General features: G+C 45.3%; 2 protein-coding genes across 4 annotated transcripts in view; both read right to left on the bottom strand.

The window, feature by feature from the left end:
* The window catches only part of CARS1 (cysteinyl-tRNA synthetase 1), a 34,514-nt gene extending 28,738 nt beyond the window's left edge, over positions 1–5,776 (bottom strand). For 2 of the 3 annotated variants that reach the window (XM_074918004.1, XM_074918005.1), the window contains exon 1: positions 5,697–5,768. In XM_074918004.1, coding sequence (XP_074774105.1) covers positions 5,697–5,721 — 25 coding nt within the window. In that variant the 5' untranslated portion in view covers positions 5,722–5,768. Of the gene's footprint in view, positions 1–5,696 lie in introns of all 3 variants that reach the window. The other variant, XM_074918006.1, reaches the window with a different exon arrangement.
* A 283-nt stretch (positions 5,777–6,059) lies between these two features.
* Positions 6,060–16,434, bottom strand: LOC141965968 (uncharacterized). Its single transcript, XM_074918204.1, has 10 exons — positions 16,266–16,434; positions 14,886–14,976; positions 13,936–14,067; positions 13,624–13,735; positions 12,923–12,996; positions 12,155–12,256; positions 11,140–11,174; positions 8,097–8,429; positions 7,581–7,629; positions 6,060–6,752 (listed from the first exon to the last, which is right to left on the bottom strand). The coding sequence occupies exons 1-10, from the start codon at positions 16,341–16,343 to the stop codon at positions 6,457–6,459; spliced, it is 1,302 nt and encodes a 433-aa protein (XP_074774305.1). The 5' UTR covers positions 16,344–16,434; the 3' UTR covers positions 6,060–6,456.
* Positions 16,435–16,731: the final 297 nt, after the last annotated feature.

Below are 16,731 nucleotides of genomic sequence, written 5' to 3'. Positions count from 1 at the left end.
CTACTGAGTAACTATATATTTCCTGTGAATAGGATTATGTTCATGCTGTGATAAGTTTTTTGGAGGCATCTTTACAAAGAGTAATAAGGACAAAAGCACGGGTCCTTTTTATAAAGAAATATTATCTACTTGAAATTGGAGAAAATTCTTCACACACACCAAACCTAATCAGTCACTCTTTTCCATGCTGTTAAAATACTCATCCTGCAAATATTTAAATAAGATTAATTTTTTATACACTGTGGATAGGCTGTGAATAAGTCTACTGAAGTTGAGCATATCCTTCAATCTTTGCAGGACTGGAGCCTCAATTACTCCTACTTGCTCTAACAACTCAAAACTTTAAGCTGTTGCTGTAGATTTCCATACTTCTCCTATACCACTTTGTCTCCTCAGACATATGAGTAACATTTAAAATGAGCAAGATCTACACAAATGAACAGAAAGGCTATTAGATCATGCTCTTCCCTCACAATTTTTTAATTTCATGATTTATTTGGTATACAGGCAAAGCAGCTTCAATTACGTCTCATCTTTACAAACACAGGCACAGGGAGGAAGCAGCAGAAGGGGTCTGTGGCTGGGCGAGGAATGCTCACAGTAATGGCAAGCCCTGTGCAAGCCAGTGAGTGTGAAGCACCGTGGAGGTTAGGGCATCTGGGCTAGCGCTGACGTTAGGCAAACCTGGCATTTGCGTCTTCCTACAATTCAACATTTGTAACTCTGTTCAAAGTACTGTATACACATTAAGCCTGCTTAAGTAGTCAGCCAAGAAGGTAATTTAAGATGTGGTCAAGGTCACAGAGCAATAAGTTGAGAGAGGCAGTACGAGAACACCTGTCCCTGTTCCCAAACCACAACAGACACCTCTGCCATGAGGGTTACTTCTTACACCAGTACGAACATTTTCTGCACCAGTAGTTCCCAAAGCACCAGACGTGCTCACAGACCAATGCTCATGGAAGAGGGAAGGATGAAAGGAGATGGGGAAGTGATAGCTAGGAAAGGATGTGAGGAACTGCAGAACTGAAAAGTTTTTCCAAATATCATCAATTAAGACTTTATGAGCAGCTAATTACCTATATGGAAATCAATTATTAAAATATTCTACAGGAACTCAGGATGACAGGAAAATGGCAGCTAGATACCAAGTATATTTGTGTCTGACTCTTTTGAATATAAATGAGATACAGTGGCACACCAGCAGAACTAGATCAGTGATTAAAAAAATAATAATTAAAAAAAAAAAATCAAAGGTCACAAAAGATATTTAAAATTCATACAGAAAAGCAAAGTCAGAATCATGTGAAGTCTTAATCCTTTTTAGGGGCTATCCATGTAATTGTTCATTATAAATAAGGAAATAATGGTTTATAACAAGACCTTATGGGCTTGCCTTACCCAGCTGAACGGTTCACATAGTTAATGAACCCAGCTTCGGCTCACATAGTTAATCTTACTGTAAACTTTTCAGGCTCCTAAATATTTACTGATGTTTATCATCACAGAACTTCACATGTTTATACACATGAACTAGTTTGAAATAGTTACGTTCATTAACTATGGAAACCTAAGACGTAAGTCTTCCCTGAATGTGAATTTTGTATCCATGAATCACGAGGGAGAAGGCCAAAAAAAGTATTACAAGAATGATCTGCGTAGAAATGAAACTGTATCTCAAAGAAAAGATCTTTAAAGATCTATTGCAAGGAGTGCAACACTCAATTTGCAAAGTATTATTAGGGTTATTACGACCATTATTCACCACCAGGCTGCTAATGGGAAGCAAGTCAGTGTATCTGAAACAATGTAAGTGCTTTCCAACCACATCGGCAAACCAATCTAAAATGGAAGTTGCACAAACTTACACACAAATACAACAAAGATGACAGAACTCTAGCAAGCTAATTTTGGTAAGTAGAGATGGCAAATACTGCCTGTGAGTGTCAGCACCAGCTCAGCCCTGATAAGCAGAGCAACCAAAACTACTTGGAACAATCTTGGCACGTACATTAATACTTGAAATTACAAAGTTTGACGTTACGTCTAGTTGCAAGAGCAACAGCAGACTTGAATGTGTAATACATCAAAGAAACCAGTTAGCCCAGGGGACCTAGCAGGAGGATGTCTTTATGTTGAGACTGATCAGTGACTCAAACTCAGCCCAAACTCAGGTCCATGACTGCGCACCGCAGCCAGTGCAATACAGCAGGAACACACCTGAGCAGCTGTTGACACGGCTTCTCAGGGCACAGCAGCAGCTGAGCCACAGCAGTCTCGAGCTCCCAGCAGGCTCCCTGTACCAATACAAGTTGCCCAGATTGGTTTCACAGGCTGTGCTGAGCTCCAAACTTCCTTTTCTAGACTGACAGCTACTTTCCAAACCATGACAGCTAGCTTAAAGCTAGCACAAACATGTTCTACTCTCTGCTGCAGTCAGATTGCAGAGATACAAGCAAATATGCTGTGTTTGAGAGAGTGCCGAGTGATCAGTGCAATTCTGCAATATCCCCGAGCATCCTGTTTCAGTACATACAGGACAAAACCTTTCTCACTTCTGGCATTGTTGTGAGTAGCTCCAAACTGGACTGAACTAACAAAACAAAAGTTCTTCTGAAGCACGGAGTGCTTTCCTGGGAAGAAAGAGTGAATATGACAACAGTGTCATTTGGAAGGCAGTATACCAGAGGACCATTCCTTTTCAAGCAGAAGAAATCACTCAAAACTATCTTTACATAAAAGTTTGTTCTGATTTTATTTATAGCACTACTAAAAACAAGACTAGTACATCTACAAAATCTTGGGTTTGTGATTTATATCCCTCAGTTTCCCCACTCAAGTGTTTCGCAATGCCTTTAACTCATCACACAATCCCACTGAAATATTTCCTGGTACCTCCTAAGCGCTTCATTGCCTCTCCCCATACACTTAATTCAGTATCTCCATCCTCCTGTATAGCTCCAGCCCATCTCTGCTCAGTCTGCCAACTGTGGCCATGAGGCAGCCCACTGTCAAATGTAATTAATACCAACCCATGGATTCAAACACTATTGAGGGAGAAGGGCCAATGGACATACATAGGTCTGACCTGTTTTACCCCTATTGCTTCAGGAAAGCAGGCTAAGAAACAGCACTCTGACTGTAATTTTTTCCCCTCCCAAAACAGAAAAATGACAGTTGCTTCTACTCAGTTGCATTAGGAAGTGTCTTCTTAACAGCTGAAATGCAGGAGTATTACAGAGCAGTTGCATAACACTGAGTGTTAACTCATGTGAATGGAATGATCCGTAGACACCAAATCACATCGCTCAAGAGCAACTCCATTCAGAAAACAAGCACTGAGTGCACGAGTATTGGAGAAGTAGCAAAATAACCCTGAAAAATCATAAGAATTAATGTTAACAATGCAATATTCCCCCCGCATTAAAAAGTTCTTTCAAAAAAATTCCACTGTAGACATCAATTAATACAGTTCTCATACAACATGTGCTGGTGGACAATCTCTTTGGGCTATATAATTGTCACACATTCTTCTTTCCGTGCATGGAGTGCTCTGGAGACTACTAAAGGGCAGTGGGAATTTCTCTGCAAGATTGAAGCACCACACAGACTCAAAGGCGTAAAATTGCGCTACATTTTATTTGCACATAAAATACCTTCTGAAGCTCAATCAAAATGTGTAGCCCACGCTATCAAATTTGATGGAAATTTTTCACTTCTATTAACTTGAAAACAAAAACCTCTGTTCCTTGAAGGTGTTGACAGCAAAGTAAATACAGAAAAGCCATAAAGTAGGCGGTAAGCTAGCTGACACAAAACCTGGGAGTTACTTTGCTTCAGGGAAAAACTGGGTTTCCTGGGCTTCCCTGAACCTGCTAACCTTGTCAGTCATAACTCGATGACGAATGAAATGTTCTGGGATTTCTGCAGAGGCATTCTCTGAAAAGAAATCTTGTATGTTTCTGAATATTTTAAAATGTCCTTTCTCTTCCAGCTTGGCTTTCACATATTTAAAACAACTCATAAAGATAAGTGTAACATGTCTCATTATTAATACAGCTCCAAACAGGCCTTTTATCATTCCAGCTGGCCACTCCAGTAGCTTTAGAAGGAATTCCAACCATCTGCTCAGCCAAGACAAATTATCCTTTTCCATAACAATTTCAGAACGGAATCAATGCAGCTATCCCATCTATGCAAGACATAGCATAAACAGAGAGAGAGAGAAAAGACTCACACATGAGTGGCTTTTAGCAGAGCAAGGATTTTTAAGATGGGGGTATCCCACCAAGGAAGAGCTTGTCAGTCCTAGTCACTTCAGCTCTGTAAGTTCCACTTCCACTATTCCTGAACTGAAACTAACATAACAATTACAGTTTCAGTAAAAAGCAAATCCTATTTGCCCAGCAATAAACTTAACTAAAAAGTTTCTTAAAGCACGCCTGAAGTGAGCCTTTGGTGTTTTTTCTTCCCCCCCTTTAACTAAGATACTGCAAACACACCTGAAAAAGCCAGTCCTTTGACAATAATAAATGTTTCTGGACTCCCTTACATAGAAACGTTACTTGTGATGAACAAACAGCTTTCAGTAATAAAGGGGCAAAGTCTTTGAATCTACAGATCCTTAACTGGAATGACAAAAATTTCCAACCCCTTACATACCATAAAGGTATTTCATACTTGTATGACTGGTATGCCAAGTTTCCATTTGCTACAGTAGTGCCAAAAATTACAGGACTACCCTGGCCCTCCTTCCATATGGAAGAGAGCAGCATAACCCATAATTAAAACACGACCACAAAAAAAAGTCCGGAAAAGTCCAAAAGTTCAGAGGTGAGTTCAAGGGAGAACACAGATGACTAGGAAAGACGGTAAGGGAGACAGAGGCAGGTGAAAGAAAGCAGACAATGCTGTGATAAGTGCACAACTGACTAAGCTGTGAACTGACATCTCTGTGAACCCATTAGGCTGGAGAAACAGCTGTTTCCAAACTTCAGTACTGAGGAGCTCCGAGTTTTTTCCATAAATCAGCATGTGTCATCATTAACCTTTACATTAGTGGTGAGGCATGATGTGCATTGCCCTCCCATCGTCTCGCAAGGCACCGGAGATCCTCCGGTCCACAGGCACCTGCACGAGAGGTGCAACCAGAACCCACAGATCCACGTTTCCCACCACCCCATGACCGAGTCACACACCACACTTCCAACTCCTCACTCCCCATACCCTGAAGTGGCATGGGGAGCTGCTTACGTGTCACCCTCCACCGAGGGACACAGGTGACCTCCCCAGGAGCACCCACCCAACAATGGGCGGGGGGAGGCTGACTGCACACATGGCCGTGATAGCTGCCTGCCTCGCACCTCAGGGGCCTGCGGCGGTGGGGTCCACCCCCAACGCACCCTTCGGGTGCGTTGGGGGGGACCCCACCGCCGCAGGCCCCGAGAGCGGCGTTGAGGAGGCCGCCAAGACGACACCCCAATGCCCCCCAGCCGCCATTTTCCCCCCCGACGCCTCAACCGCTGGTGACAGGGCGGTGGGTCGGCGGCCGGCTGCCTCCCCCCGCCTGACGTCACGGCGCCCACTTGCCACCGTGACAGCGGCGGAGCCGCCACACCAACCCTCACCGAGCCGTGACAACCCCGGAGAACCCTTCGCCTCGCCTCAGGGAGGGACGCTCCGCGTCGCCGACTTACCCTGCTCGGCGGCCGCCGCTGCCATCCTGCCGCCTCCTCCCTCCCTTCGCTCCCGAGCTGATGCAACAGCGTGCCCGGAAGCGTCGCCCCGCCCCGCCCCGCTACTTCCGACGGGCTCCCCGCGTCACCACAGCAACGGGGGCACCGCCCCCCCTTCCCGCCCACACCGCCTTCCCGCCCACACCGCCTTCCCGCCCACACCGCCTTCCCGCCCACACCGCCTTCCCGCCAAGCGCCTCAGGAGCCGCCGCCACGGCTCAGGGTTCACCGCAGCCGGGCGCCCCCAAAACCGAGCGGGAACCGGCCTCCCCTCTCACCCCCTTCCCGCCCCGCCAGACAAGGAGTCGACCCCTCTTCCGGGCTTTTATTGCTGTGCTTCAAACGCAACAGTACAAAACCAAAACACAATCCTTTCAGAAACCAAAGCGTGGCAATCCTCTCAAAAACAGCACAAGCCTCTTGGTCGCCAGTGCCCGGTCCTGCCCCACACGAAGGGAAGCTGGAGCTCATCGCTCTCAAGCTGGCATCCAGCGCCTGAGTTTAATATCGTACAACTCAAAACTGACTTCAGTGAACATCACAACCGGAGTCTGTGTTAACACCGACGGCCTTAAATCACTTCCAGCTCCCCATGTGAAGGTGAGGAGGATATCAAGTCCATGCCGTCATTTTTACTAGCAGTTTGTTGATGTCCTCGTTTACAGGAAGTTTGTAGACACATATATGTACACAGGAGCGTTTTTGAAGTTTATCATAAACATTAATTTGTAGCTTCTAATTTACTTATAACGTTAATACTTTTTAAAGTGTTCAATACATTATCATAAGCCTTGGTATCTAGATACCTTAACTCATCCAGTAACTTAATAATAGATTTTTTCTCTCCCAGTGTGTTTTTCCAGGTGAGAAGCATCTGATAAGATTGCTCTTCTGTATCATTAGGAAAGTCATGAATAATTTTATCAATATAATTTTCCTGCAGATGAGTTCTCATAAGCCGCTTCCATTTTTTCGGTGGCACTTCATTTATAAAGGCCCAAAAGCTATCTCTCAGTTCTGAAAGAAAACATAAACAACACACACCAGCTTAGGTTTTAAACTACAGGTTTTTTTCATAGCTAACGTACATGCTTTCCCATTAATTTTCAGCCAATACATGCACAGACCAAATAGGTGTCAAGCCTGGCCTTGCTGCTGCTAAGAAGCAGCAGGACAAACATTTCCTACTGAGTGACCTTGAAAGAGGCTAAAGGTAACATTCGACATGTCTCAAAAGTAGTCTCTTTAAGATGAGACACCACTCAGTAAGGGTGGGTTTGAGGACAGCTTCATTGGCCTGCATGTCTTCACTTAAGCCCAATAGGGCTACTCAACAGCAGGCTTTAAAAACTACTGCACTATGCTATTGGTATAGGTTTGCCACGCCAAGACCAGCATAAGCAAAACCCGTCGCTTGGACATCCAGCACATCAACTTGCTGAATACAGGTAGATGTACAGGGATTCGATGTGGTCTTCCACATGAGCAGACATTTTTCAGAAAGATCTGCTCTGACCTATACCTCACTCATTAAGGCAGTGTACACTCTGCAATGCAGACTTGTTTAAAACATGCAACACCAAATTTGTACCATTCTTGGTACAGATAAAGCATAACTGCACTATACTCCTGTGCAGAAAAGCCATGCTTTAAAGTAGAACAATTCACCACAGGGATTACAACTTCATCCAAATGTAGTAATAATCCTGTTTCAGCATGGTTTACAGTAAACTGAAAGCCTTATAGCTCTAAGAAAAGTTAGCCTCCCTCCACTATTCCTTATGCAGACCAAAGTCAACAGGAAAAAAACCAAATTCAAATATTGCCCATTTATGGAATACTTACCTTTTTGAGAGAGATCTTTAAGAATTATTTGACACTTTGGTTCTTGTACCTGTAATACAAAGTTGGACCATTACTAAAACGTATGAGAGCACTTTACTCATGATTATTCCTGAACTACTTGATAGCTTGCTTCCACAGCACACACACCGCTAAGGGGGAGGGGGGCAGATTTTCACAGCACAGCTGGAAGTATTTGAGTAAAGAAAATGGTACACTGAAACAGCTCTGAAGTGAAGCAATAAGGCAACAAATTCGCTACTATTGCAAAAGACTAGCTTCTGTGTAAATATTGAACGGGGGGGATGAGAGAGGCAGAGCAGATCAAATGAGGGACTGAAGTTTGGTTTCCCAAGACATCGCTTCCCATATTTTCTATTACATCTTTAAGGCAAAGCCTCCTATTCTCCATCATTCTGCCTGAAAACAGTACCTATCACTCAAGGAATAATTAGGAACTCAACTAAAATTACACATGCCCAGAAATATGATGAGAATTTCACACACACACACACTTACCATCCAATCTGCTGACATCCTACCACCTGGTATGTTGGACAGGGCATTCTGATGAAAAGCAGGATTCTGCCCAGTTTTTGCTGGTAACAAAGACTCAGCAATCCTCCTCCAGCACCTTTCCATGTGGCGCTTCCAGTGCCCGTGCAGGATGGTGCCCCCCTCAGAAAGCACAACACCATCTTCCTCCGGTGATGTGGGTTTTACTTCCAAGTTAACGCTGGTTTGTACTTGGCCCTCTGGGCTCTCACCAGAGTTCTCACCCTCTGGGTTGGCATTATTTGCATGTGTCTCCATTTCTGGTAAAATGAAGCTTTCGGTACTGCCCTCAGACTCCTGTAAAGAATAAGAACATATTTTAAAGAGATGTTTCATAGGTAGGCCTTCAAGGACAGTCTGGGGGAAGAAAACAGAACAACTGAAGTCACCAAATACCACAAAAATAATAGGAGAGCTGCTAATTTGGCAGAGTTACAAATGTGGCAAAGTTACAGCCTTTAAGAGACTTAGACTTCAAATGGTTTCAGAGCCTCAACTCTCTGCTTTGCTGGCTGTTCTGCTCCCACTGGACTGCAGGGTAAGGCTCAAAGGCTACCTCCACAACAAAACACAGGGAACTTTTTCTAATGTTTTTACTGGCAGGTATTGCTGCTTGCTCCTCTCTAGGTACAGAAGGTATGCACCCTCCTGGGGCAGGAGGAAATTAAATTGCCTTGCTGCACCTGAGCTGACTTTACAGCAACAGGGGCCTCAAGCCTACCACTGTATCAGGATTGATGATCTCAGAGCTTTTGCTGAGGTGATAATAGCCTACCAGCTCCATGTCAGTGCATTAACTTGGGATTTTTTTTGGCTGGATTAGTTTTTCTGGCAGATTCACAAACTAGAATCAGTTGAAAAAAGCCAGTGAGCACCAGTGCACATTGCATAGCTTTTGTGAGGGGACAGAGGGAAGCGAGTGAGGAGGGGCTGCATCACTTTTAGCATGATCAACACATTAAATAAGCATATGCTAGGGAGTATAGCTCCAATGCATCAAGAACAGCACAAGTACAAAGCAGGCCAGCATCTATCTAGCATGTCAGCTAGTGCTAAAACTGGAAAGCTTTAGGAATTTTTTTTTAAACATGGAAAATGAGGGCAAGGAGTGACTGTTTTTCCCATGGGACTTGTGTTTAAGGTACTGCTACCCCACGAGTGTAAGCCAGTATGATTTTTGTTTGCATAGGGTCAGTGACCCACATGTGACACCGGCACTTGACCAAATGCGTAAGCAGGGATGTGAGAGGAACCACCCTACACATCACACATGTAGTTGTATATCATCCTCATTGAGTCCACTTTCTGTTTAAGGGTACAAACAAGTTAAACAAGTTGATCCTATTTATACAGAATAGTTCTTAAATAGGTAACCGAATGAAGGTACCCAGCACCACTGACTAATAGCTGCTGCTATATTTTGAAATGAAATAAAGTATCAGCAGTATTTTTTTTTTCTTACAGAAGTATGAATTCACTGGTACTTTGGAAAGGACAGTGTGTTGGTGCCAAAACACACTGATTCAGTCCTCAGACCAGGTAACTCCCCTTAGTAAGTAAACTTTTTGCTACAGTAGCATGAACACTCTAAGCACGCAGACATTGCAACTCAAGTCTGTGACAACTCTTATGTCAGAGCTAAGCATCACCATGCACTAATTTGTGATTGTGTTATTCTACTACCATTTTATTCAAATTAAAGGAGACTGTGTATTTGCCTATTCCTACACTACAGCATTTTGACCAGGTTTTCCTGTCACGTTTCTTCATCAGCTTCTATGAATAGACGAAGCACTGCGAATCTGGCCAGGGCGTGTGGGGAGACACAACCCAACAAAAACCCACGGGCGATTCACATATTTGAGCCACTTACGGACCTTAAAAAAAAAGAAGGGTTTAAGGTGATGTTTTTAACAGATCTTTCAATTCTATTTCTTTAGTCTTCAAGTATTTGTGACATAATTAAAATGCATTTAATTTCTTGCAACGTCTAACTAGTAAGATTAGACAAGAGCTTACACACCAGGTGAGCAGTGCATGCACTGAGGGGGGAACAAGAAAGGCAACAGGGAGAAAGAGTTGCTGCACACATGCTCCAAGAGGAATCTGGATGCTTTTCTTAGATCCTCATCAAGACGAACATTTGTTTTACAGCTTGGTGTTACACATTGTTAATGGTATTAGTGAAGATTGAGCTCATTTTTGCCTCAGCGTGCTGTTATGAGTGTAAAGCTAGACTAGCTAAATACAAGCTAGTCTTGTATTTATCTTGCAAAGTGCTAGCCTAGCTGAAATAGTGTTTGACTGCAGGAGGCCAGGGTGAACCTGGCTTTAAAGCAGAACCCATACCAGCAGCCAGCCTTAGCCTGGTAAACCCTTTTCAGGGATGTACTTCTGAACTGGTGTGCTGAGCCCCGAACCCCTTGTTTTATGGGACTGCCTAGGACCAAGCAGTTACACTGCCAGGCCCTGGTCTGTAGTGTGTGACATGAGCCTGAAGGCAGGAAGACTCAGCCACTTCGCTGAATCAAGAGAAGTCAGTCCTGTGAACAAACAACATTGTAGTCAAAATGCAAGGAAAGCTAGAACACCACCGTGCAGGGAAGAGACAGCTGACATTGCCTGGGGAATACATGCATGAAGCAGCAAAGAAGTAATTGGATCAAGGCATCACTTGGAGACAGTCTGAAGTGAAAGCTTGCACTTAGCCAAATTTTTTTCCACTTTGCTGAATTTTCCACTTTCAAAACATCCTGGCCACAAGCTCCAGAATGTTTCCAAGGAAAGTACTGGAAAGGCCAACTGCAGTGGACACATGGAGCTAATGAATGCATCGGGCCCTTGCTAACATCTGGCCCTGTCTGAATCACAACTTGTCACAGGAGCGCATCCTACCAGAGGTCTACAGCGAGATAAAAATTGAGAGCTGTGTATCGGGTACAGTTAAGCAGAGCACAATTCTGCTGCACAAAACTGAGATGAAACACTTGATCCACCATATACTTACCAGACCTTTCTCTGCATCTTTATCAGGTAAAGCAGCTGGAAAACAAGATAAATGTCTAAGAAACTTTAAGAGTCACAGCAACTTAAACAGCTGAATTCCCACAAGATTTATATTCAGCAGACACTTTTGTAACACAACCCAAATATCTAATACAAGCCAGTTATTTTCCTTGACCTGTCATACATGAGAGCACTACCCTTAGCTTCCACCAACAGCACAAATCTTGTGCCTTCATGCAGGGAATAAGAAGGCCCGCTTAGTAAAATACAGACCACAAGATGCAGTTTGGCTTTTAAGCCACTCTTTCAACCTCCCCCCTCCAGCTTATGCTCCTTAGCATTTCTGTGGGCTGTTGCAATACAAAAGAGAAGGCAGAAACAGCCTTTACTACCATACAGTCAGACATGATTTGAAAAGTTAATGTTCAAAATTCAGAATAATTTTTAACATTATTTTAACTAAACTAGTTGTGAAAACACTTTAATATGCAGTAGTGGAAAGAAAAGTTTCTCAGGAAAACATCTCCATTTCCACTAAAAAAAAATAAAATTAATTCACACAGAACATGAATGTTAGGTTCATAAGTCAAGAGGCTCAAATGATAAAAGGGCAACAATCTGTAGAAAAAAAAATCTCCACAGCTAACCAGTGAAAGTAGTTAATGATCTAATTAATTGCCACTTCTTGCCCCATACATCTGAGCTCATGCACAGATTTTTCTCATGCTTTGCCAATACAATGCAAGCAGATAGGAAAAGTCCTTTCAAGGATCTTACACTAGTCTTGCTTTGAAGCAAAGACATCTGTCAGCAAAGAAAAAAAAGCTCATAGTTAAAGTTTATGCATTTTGTTTACTGAACAAAATTAGTCTCCATCATACAGGAGTTAATTGAATCACATACTAAATGAGCTAGAGCTTAAACTGGTCCCCTATAAGGCAACACTAACCAGGGATAGCCTTAGTTCATGCTTTGCCTATTTCTGGAAGGTTTACGGGTAGTAATCAAGCAGTTACCTTTATGACTATTCAGCTTTCTAATTACAAACAGCAGCAGCAGCAACAAACCACTACCAACCACTGAAATAATCACAATAATCCAAGCAAGATATGTGCTTCCTGCAAAGGAAAAAAAAGGAATAAAATTAGTAGTGAAGCAGTCGCCAAACGGGACATTCTGAAGTTCAAGTCCTCCCTTCTGTCCTAGAGAACAACCTCAGCTCAGCACTAGTACAGTGACCCAGGAGCTTATCCTGGAAAAGGTGCTGGGACTATCAGCTGACCTGAACACACGAGTTCACACTGCACATCATTATCCCAAAGGCAGCAGGGGATTCTGTACAGACCTGCAAGGCAACTTCTACCAGGCTTTCTGAAGAAGCATTTAAGAAAAGGGGGAAACAAGCATGCAGGAGATGTCAGCGACCTTCAGGTGCTGTAGCACTAGGAGTGTCTGTTCCTTCTTTCTCTAGTCTGGCAGAAGCTATTTCAGATATGTAAAACATGAAATAAATCTTTGCACTATTCATAACTTTCAACGGTATCACTGTTGCAACTTTGAAAACCCTGGCAACACATGTAGCTTTTCACCCAGTGAAGTTTAAGATGATTTGTCACTCCAGGCCCTCTGAGAGCTTGTCTTTAGCAAGTAATTCCCAGACCAAAATACAGCAGCTCTTAAACGTGTTACAGTAGTTCAAACCACTGTTTTACAGACTGCTCTGGGGTACTAGCCTTAAGCCACAGACCCAACAAACCAAGCTGGGAGGTACTTGGGTACCAGACCTTGATCAGGTAAGCCACATCCTAGGTCCACAGTAGCATTGCAATTCTGCACAATTTCTTTCCCTTCCGGACACCTGAAGGGGATGGCAACAACAGGGTTGTATCAACATTTCTAGAGCAATATGCAACTCTGCCCAGGCCTGTTTGGTTGTTGGTTTTTTTGGGTTTTTTTTTTTTTTTTAGGCAGAGCATGAACAGAACATGTACAAACAGATAACTTTGTTAGAAGTGCACCTTTAAACAACCCAAGAGAACACTACAAAATTAAGTAGAAGTAAAGCAGATAAAGCTCACGTATGTTAATCTCTAAGTGGCAGGGAAAAAGAAAAAACAACAGAGTAGATGCATTACTCATGCAGTTAGTTTCCTTCAACAGGTAGTTCTACCCCCCCAAAATTCTAGACTGGCTGCTACAAAGCTCATTCAAGTGTGTATGTGGGCGAGCACTAATCTGAAGACATGGAAAGTGTAAGCTTACAGCCATAAGCAACAAGCGTAACAATACCAAAAAATCTGTATCGTCCTAGGTCTCAACCTCATGTATTTTGACACCTAAAATTTAAATGCATGAATAATGCTGTTTGGCTTCAGGGCAATTATTTACAGCCTAATAACATGTGTTAGGTATTGGCACAGTTTGGGCCACAGCACTAACATTCTCTAGAAGGAAAACAATCACTTATATTCATTATCAAACTTACATTGTACTGCATCTCTGACATATTTCACAGCCCTCTGCAGGGCAGAAATACCCTTGTTTGCACTGGCATTCAGTATCGTGCGTCAGGGTACAGGGTCTCAAAGTTATCTGATCTAGAAATAAAACACAAGTTGAAGTTCATAAAGTTGTGGCTTTCTACAACTGTGCAAAAATTACACTCAGGCCATAAAGGCAAATTTATTTACAAGTTTGCTATTCTCAATGACTAGAAGTGCAAAAAACCAGAAGACAACATTTTTCACATTAGAAAAAGGGGAAAAGGGTTAAGGTTCATCAAAATTGTGCTTGGTACCATCTTTGCACTGTGTGCACAACAAGCATTCTTCCAGGCCATTCTCATGGGCGGTGAAACCCTCTCCTTCGGTGCAAGGGACACATCTTCCTCTCGAATGGGGAGTGCTGCAGTGCTCAGCAACATAAGTACCTGTGGAAGAGGGGAAGCAGCAGTGGCAGCAGGCTCAAGGCCTCCTCCAGCAGCAGAGACTATAACAGGATGTTACAACACAAAGATGATTTGGTGAAAGTTCAACCCACCCTCGCAGGCGAATGGCTGCCACATGAACGGAGCAGGATGGCGGGCCAGGATGGTGTGTTTAGTAAAGCTTGCCAATTATCCAGGGTGTGGGGGCAAGTGGGGCAGCCAGCTGGGGCTCTGCTGGGACCCAGCGGCGTGAGGGTGACTCACCGCTGCAGCTCCAAGTCATCACCATCTCCTCTGACAGGGCACAGTGAGAAATGCTTCTAACAACCTCTCTTCTCCTTTGAACTATCTCTAAATAAACCCGATGGCCCTCTGATATTGTCTAAGAGCAGGGTGCTGCTTGGCACAAAGCTTGTTAACTGCATTTAGCAAGGAGGGGAGAAGCAAAGGCAAGCCAAAGTTTTACCTACAGATATAGAAATATCAGAATTCCCCTAGGCCCCTTCTTTGAGCTAAAGCGGTGATTTGGTTTTGTTTGCTTTTTTTCTTAAAAAACAAACCACCACCTGACTGTGAACACTTCCTCCACAGCAGGCAGAGGTTTCCTGGCTTGCTGCCAAGGCACCTCTCCCAGCCATCACCTATTGCGCAAAGGCCTCTCGCTTCAAAATGGAGCCCGGCCTCAAGAGCACCACAAAGCTGCCACAGCTCCAGTGGGGCTTCCATTTCACCAGAAGCAAAATTAAAACCAACAGTGATGCAAGTCCTCTCCGGGGGGAAAACTCCTGGCTACTACCAGCAGTAAGTGCCCGAAGCCTCACCTGCTGGGCAGGCGACACAGCAGTGACTGTGTAAGTACTCTCCCTTCTCGCATTGCTCTGCTCGGGCTCCAGGCATCAGCAGCACAGTCACCTGCAGTAGAAACACAGGTGTTTGAGTGATTCATCCTCCCAGGACACGATACCATCTCGGGGAGATGGTTCCTGTAAAAACTTGAAAACACATTCAGAAGTTCATGGGAAGCCACATAGGAAACCCAAACTAATTTCTGTAATTACCGCTGTGAGCGGTACACTTAATCACAGAGCTGGGGTTGGAGCAGCACCGTGCTGTGGCTGATGGGTTTTGTTGCCCCAAATCCCCACCTCCATTTTAAACTTCTATTTTCTTTTTATGAGTTTGCTGCAATTGAACTTCAGAGGCCGAGGTTTCTGCCTTGTGCCAAGGATTCGTTTCCCCCTCCTCCCATCTTTTTAATTCAGGAGGGTCAGCGCTCCCCTTCCTCCAGCAGAATAGAGGAAACGCCCCAGAGACCTCATCCAACATTTCTCTCTGGCTCTGTAATCTTAAGCAGAAGGCAACTAGTTGAGTCATTAACAGAAATAACCCACTGTAGCCACAGGAGCATTAGAAACTTTTTTTTTTTTCTTTTTTTCTGTGAAAACCCGCGTGGCGCAGGCGGCTCGTCCAGCCTCCGGCGGGGCGGCCTGGCCGGGCTAGGTGCTTCGCGAGAGGGCGAGCGCCGGCTGCCGCGGGCTCCGGGCCACCTCCCTCCTTCTAGGGGACAGCGAGAGAGAGGGGTAAACCGGGGGCAGGAGGAGGGTGGGGCGGCCGCGGAGCTCCCCGTCGCTAATTGCCGTCAGCGGCCGATTTCGACGCGGAAACCGAGTCCCCGCGGTCCGGTCCCCGCAGCTCTCCCCGGGGAACGGAAAGTCTTCCCCGTAATCGCGCAGCTGAGAAAACCACCAATTCCACAGCGCGGGGACTAGTAAAGAGCTCGCTCCCGACTTGTACTTTTCTTTTTTGCCGGGAGAGAAGGACGGGCGGCAGCGGCCGCGCCGGGGAAAGGCAGCGCCCGCACCCCTCGACCCGGACACCCACAGCCCGGGGCTGGGTTTACCCCCTCGAAGGCTGCGCTTCCTCATCCTTTTCAGCTTTCGGAGAGCTGGATTAACTACGAATTCCCGAAACTTCAAGCAGCACCAAAAAAAAAAAAAAAAAAAAAGTTCGAGGAAGTGACTATAAAGCCTCTTGAGTGTAAAAAAGCCGCAAGGCTCCTCCACGCTGGACTTGGAAGATTTATTTTCCCCTCAGAAGGGGGGATTTGGGTGCTGGCTGCGGGCAGGGGGAGGACGAACCCCCGCCCGCAAGCAGCGGCCCCGGGCAGAGATTTCCCCCGCGCAGCGCGTCCCGGCACTCACCAGCAGCAGCCGCCACCCCGCGGCTCCCATCGCCGCGCCCGGCACTGCCCCGCCGCTCCTCGCCGCTCCTCTCGGCATGTCCCGGGGCGGTGCCGCCGCTTTATCCGCCCCCGGGGCGGGCCGCCGCCGCCTGCGTCCACCCGCCGCCCCGGGGCTCCGGAGATCCCGGGGAGTGGGAGCGGGGCCGGCGGCGAGCGTGTGCCCCAGCAGCTCGCCGCCCGCCTAGCGGAGGCCGGGAGAGGCTCGTCGCGCGTTAGGACATGCCCTGGTACCACAGCTGGCACCTCCTCGGAGCAATGGGAAAACGCGTTAGGAAATGGCCTGATTCGTGTCTCCCCGCCCAAAGCTCCCGTGCTGTTGCTGAAGGGAGACTGCTGATCATCAAAAGGAGGGGCAAAGGACGGAAGAATTTTTCCAAAACCGCACAAACCGGGTCCATAACTGGGCTTACTAAAGCCCTAGAAAG

This window comes from Athene noctua, chromosome 14, assembly GCF_965140245.1.
Source record: "Athene noctua chromosome 14, bAthNoc1.hap1.1, whole genome shotgun sequence".
Lineage (NCBI taxonomy): Eukaryota > Metazoa > Chordata > Aves > Strigiformes > Strigidae > Athene > Athene noctua.
This window is presented reverse-complemented; position numbering and strand designations above follow the sequence as displayed.

What these genes read in the sequence shown, in the direction of transcription:
- LOC141965968 (XM_074918204.1), bottom strand. Translation starts at nt 16,343, where the DNA reads ATGCCGAGAGGAGCGGCGAGGAGCGGCGGGGCAGTGCCGGGCGCGGCG. An exon ending in TGTCAGAGATGCAGTACAAT is followed by an intron (nt 12,997 to 13,623) that starts GTAAGTTTGATA and finishes CATCCCCTTCAG; the next exon opens with GTGTCCGGAAGGGAAAGAAA. An exon ending in ATGTGGCTTACCTGATCAAG is followed by an intron (nt 12,257 to 12,922) that starts GTCTGGTACCCA and finishes TTTCCTTTGCAG; the next exon opens with GAAGCACATATCTTGCTTGG.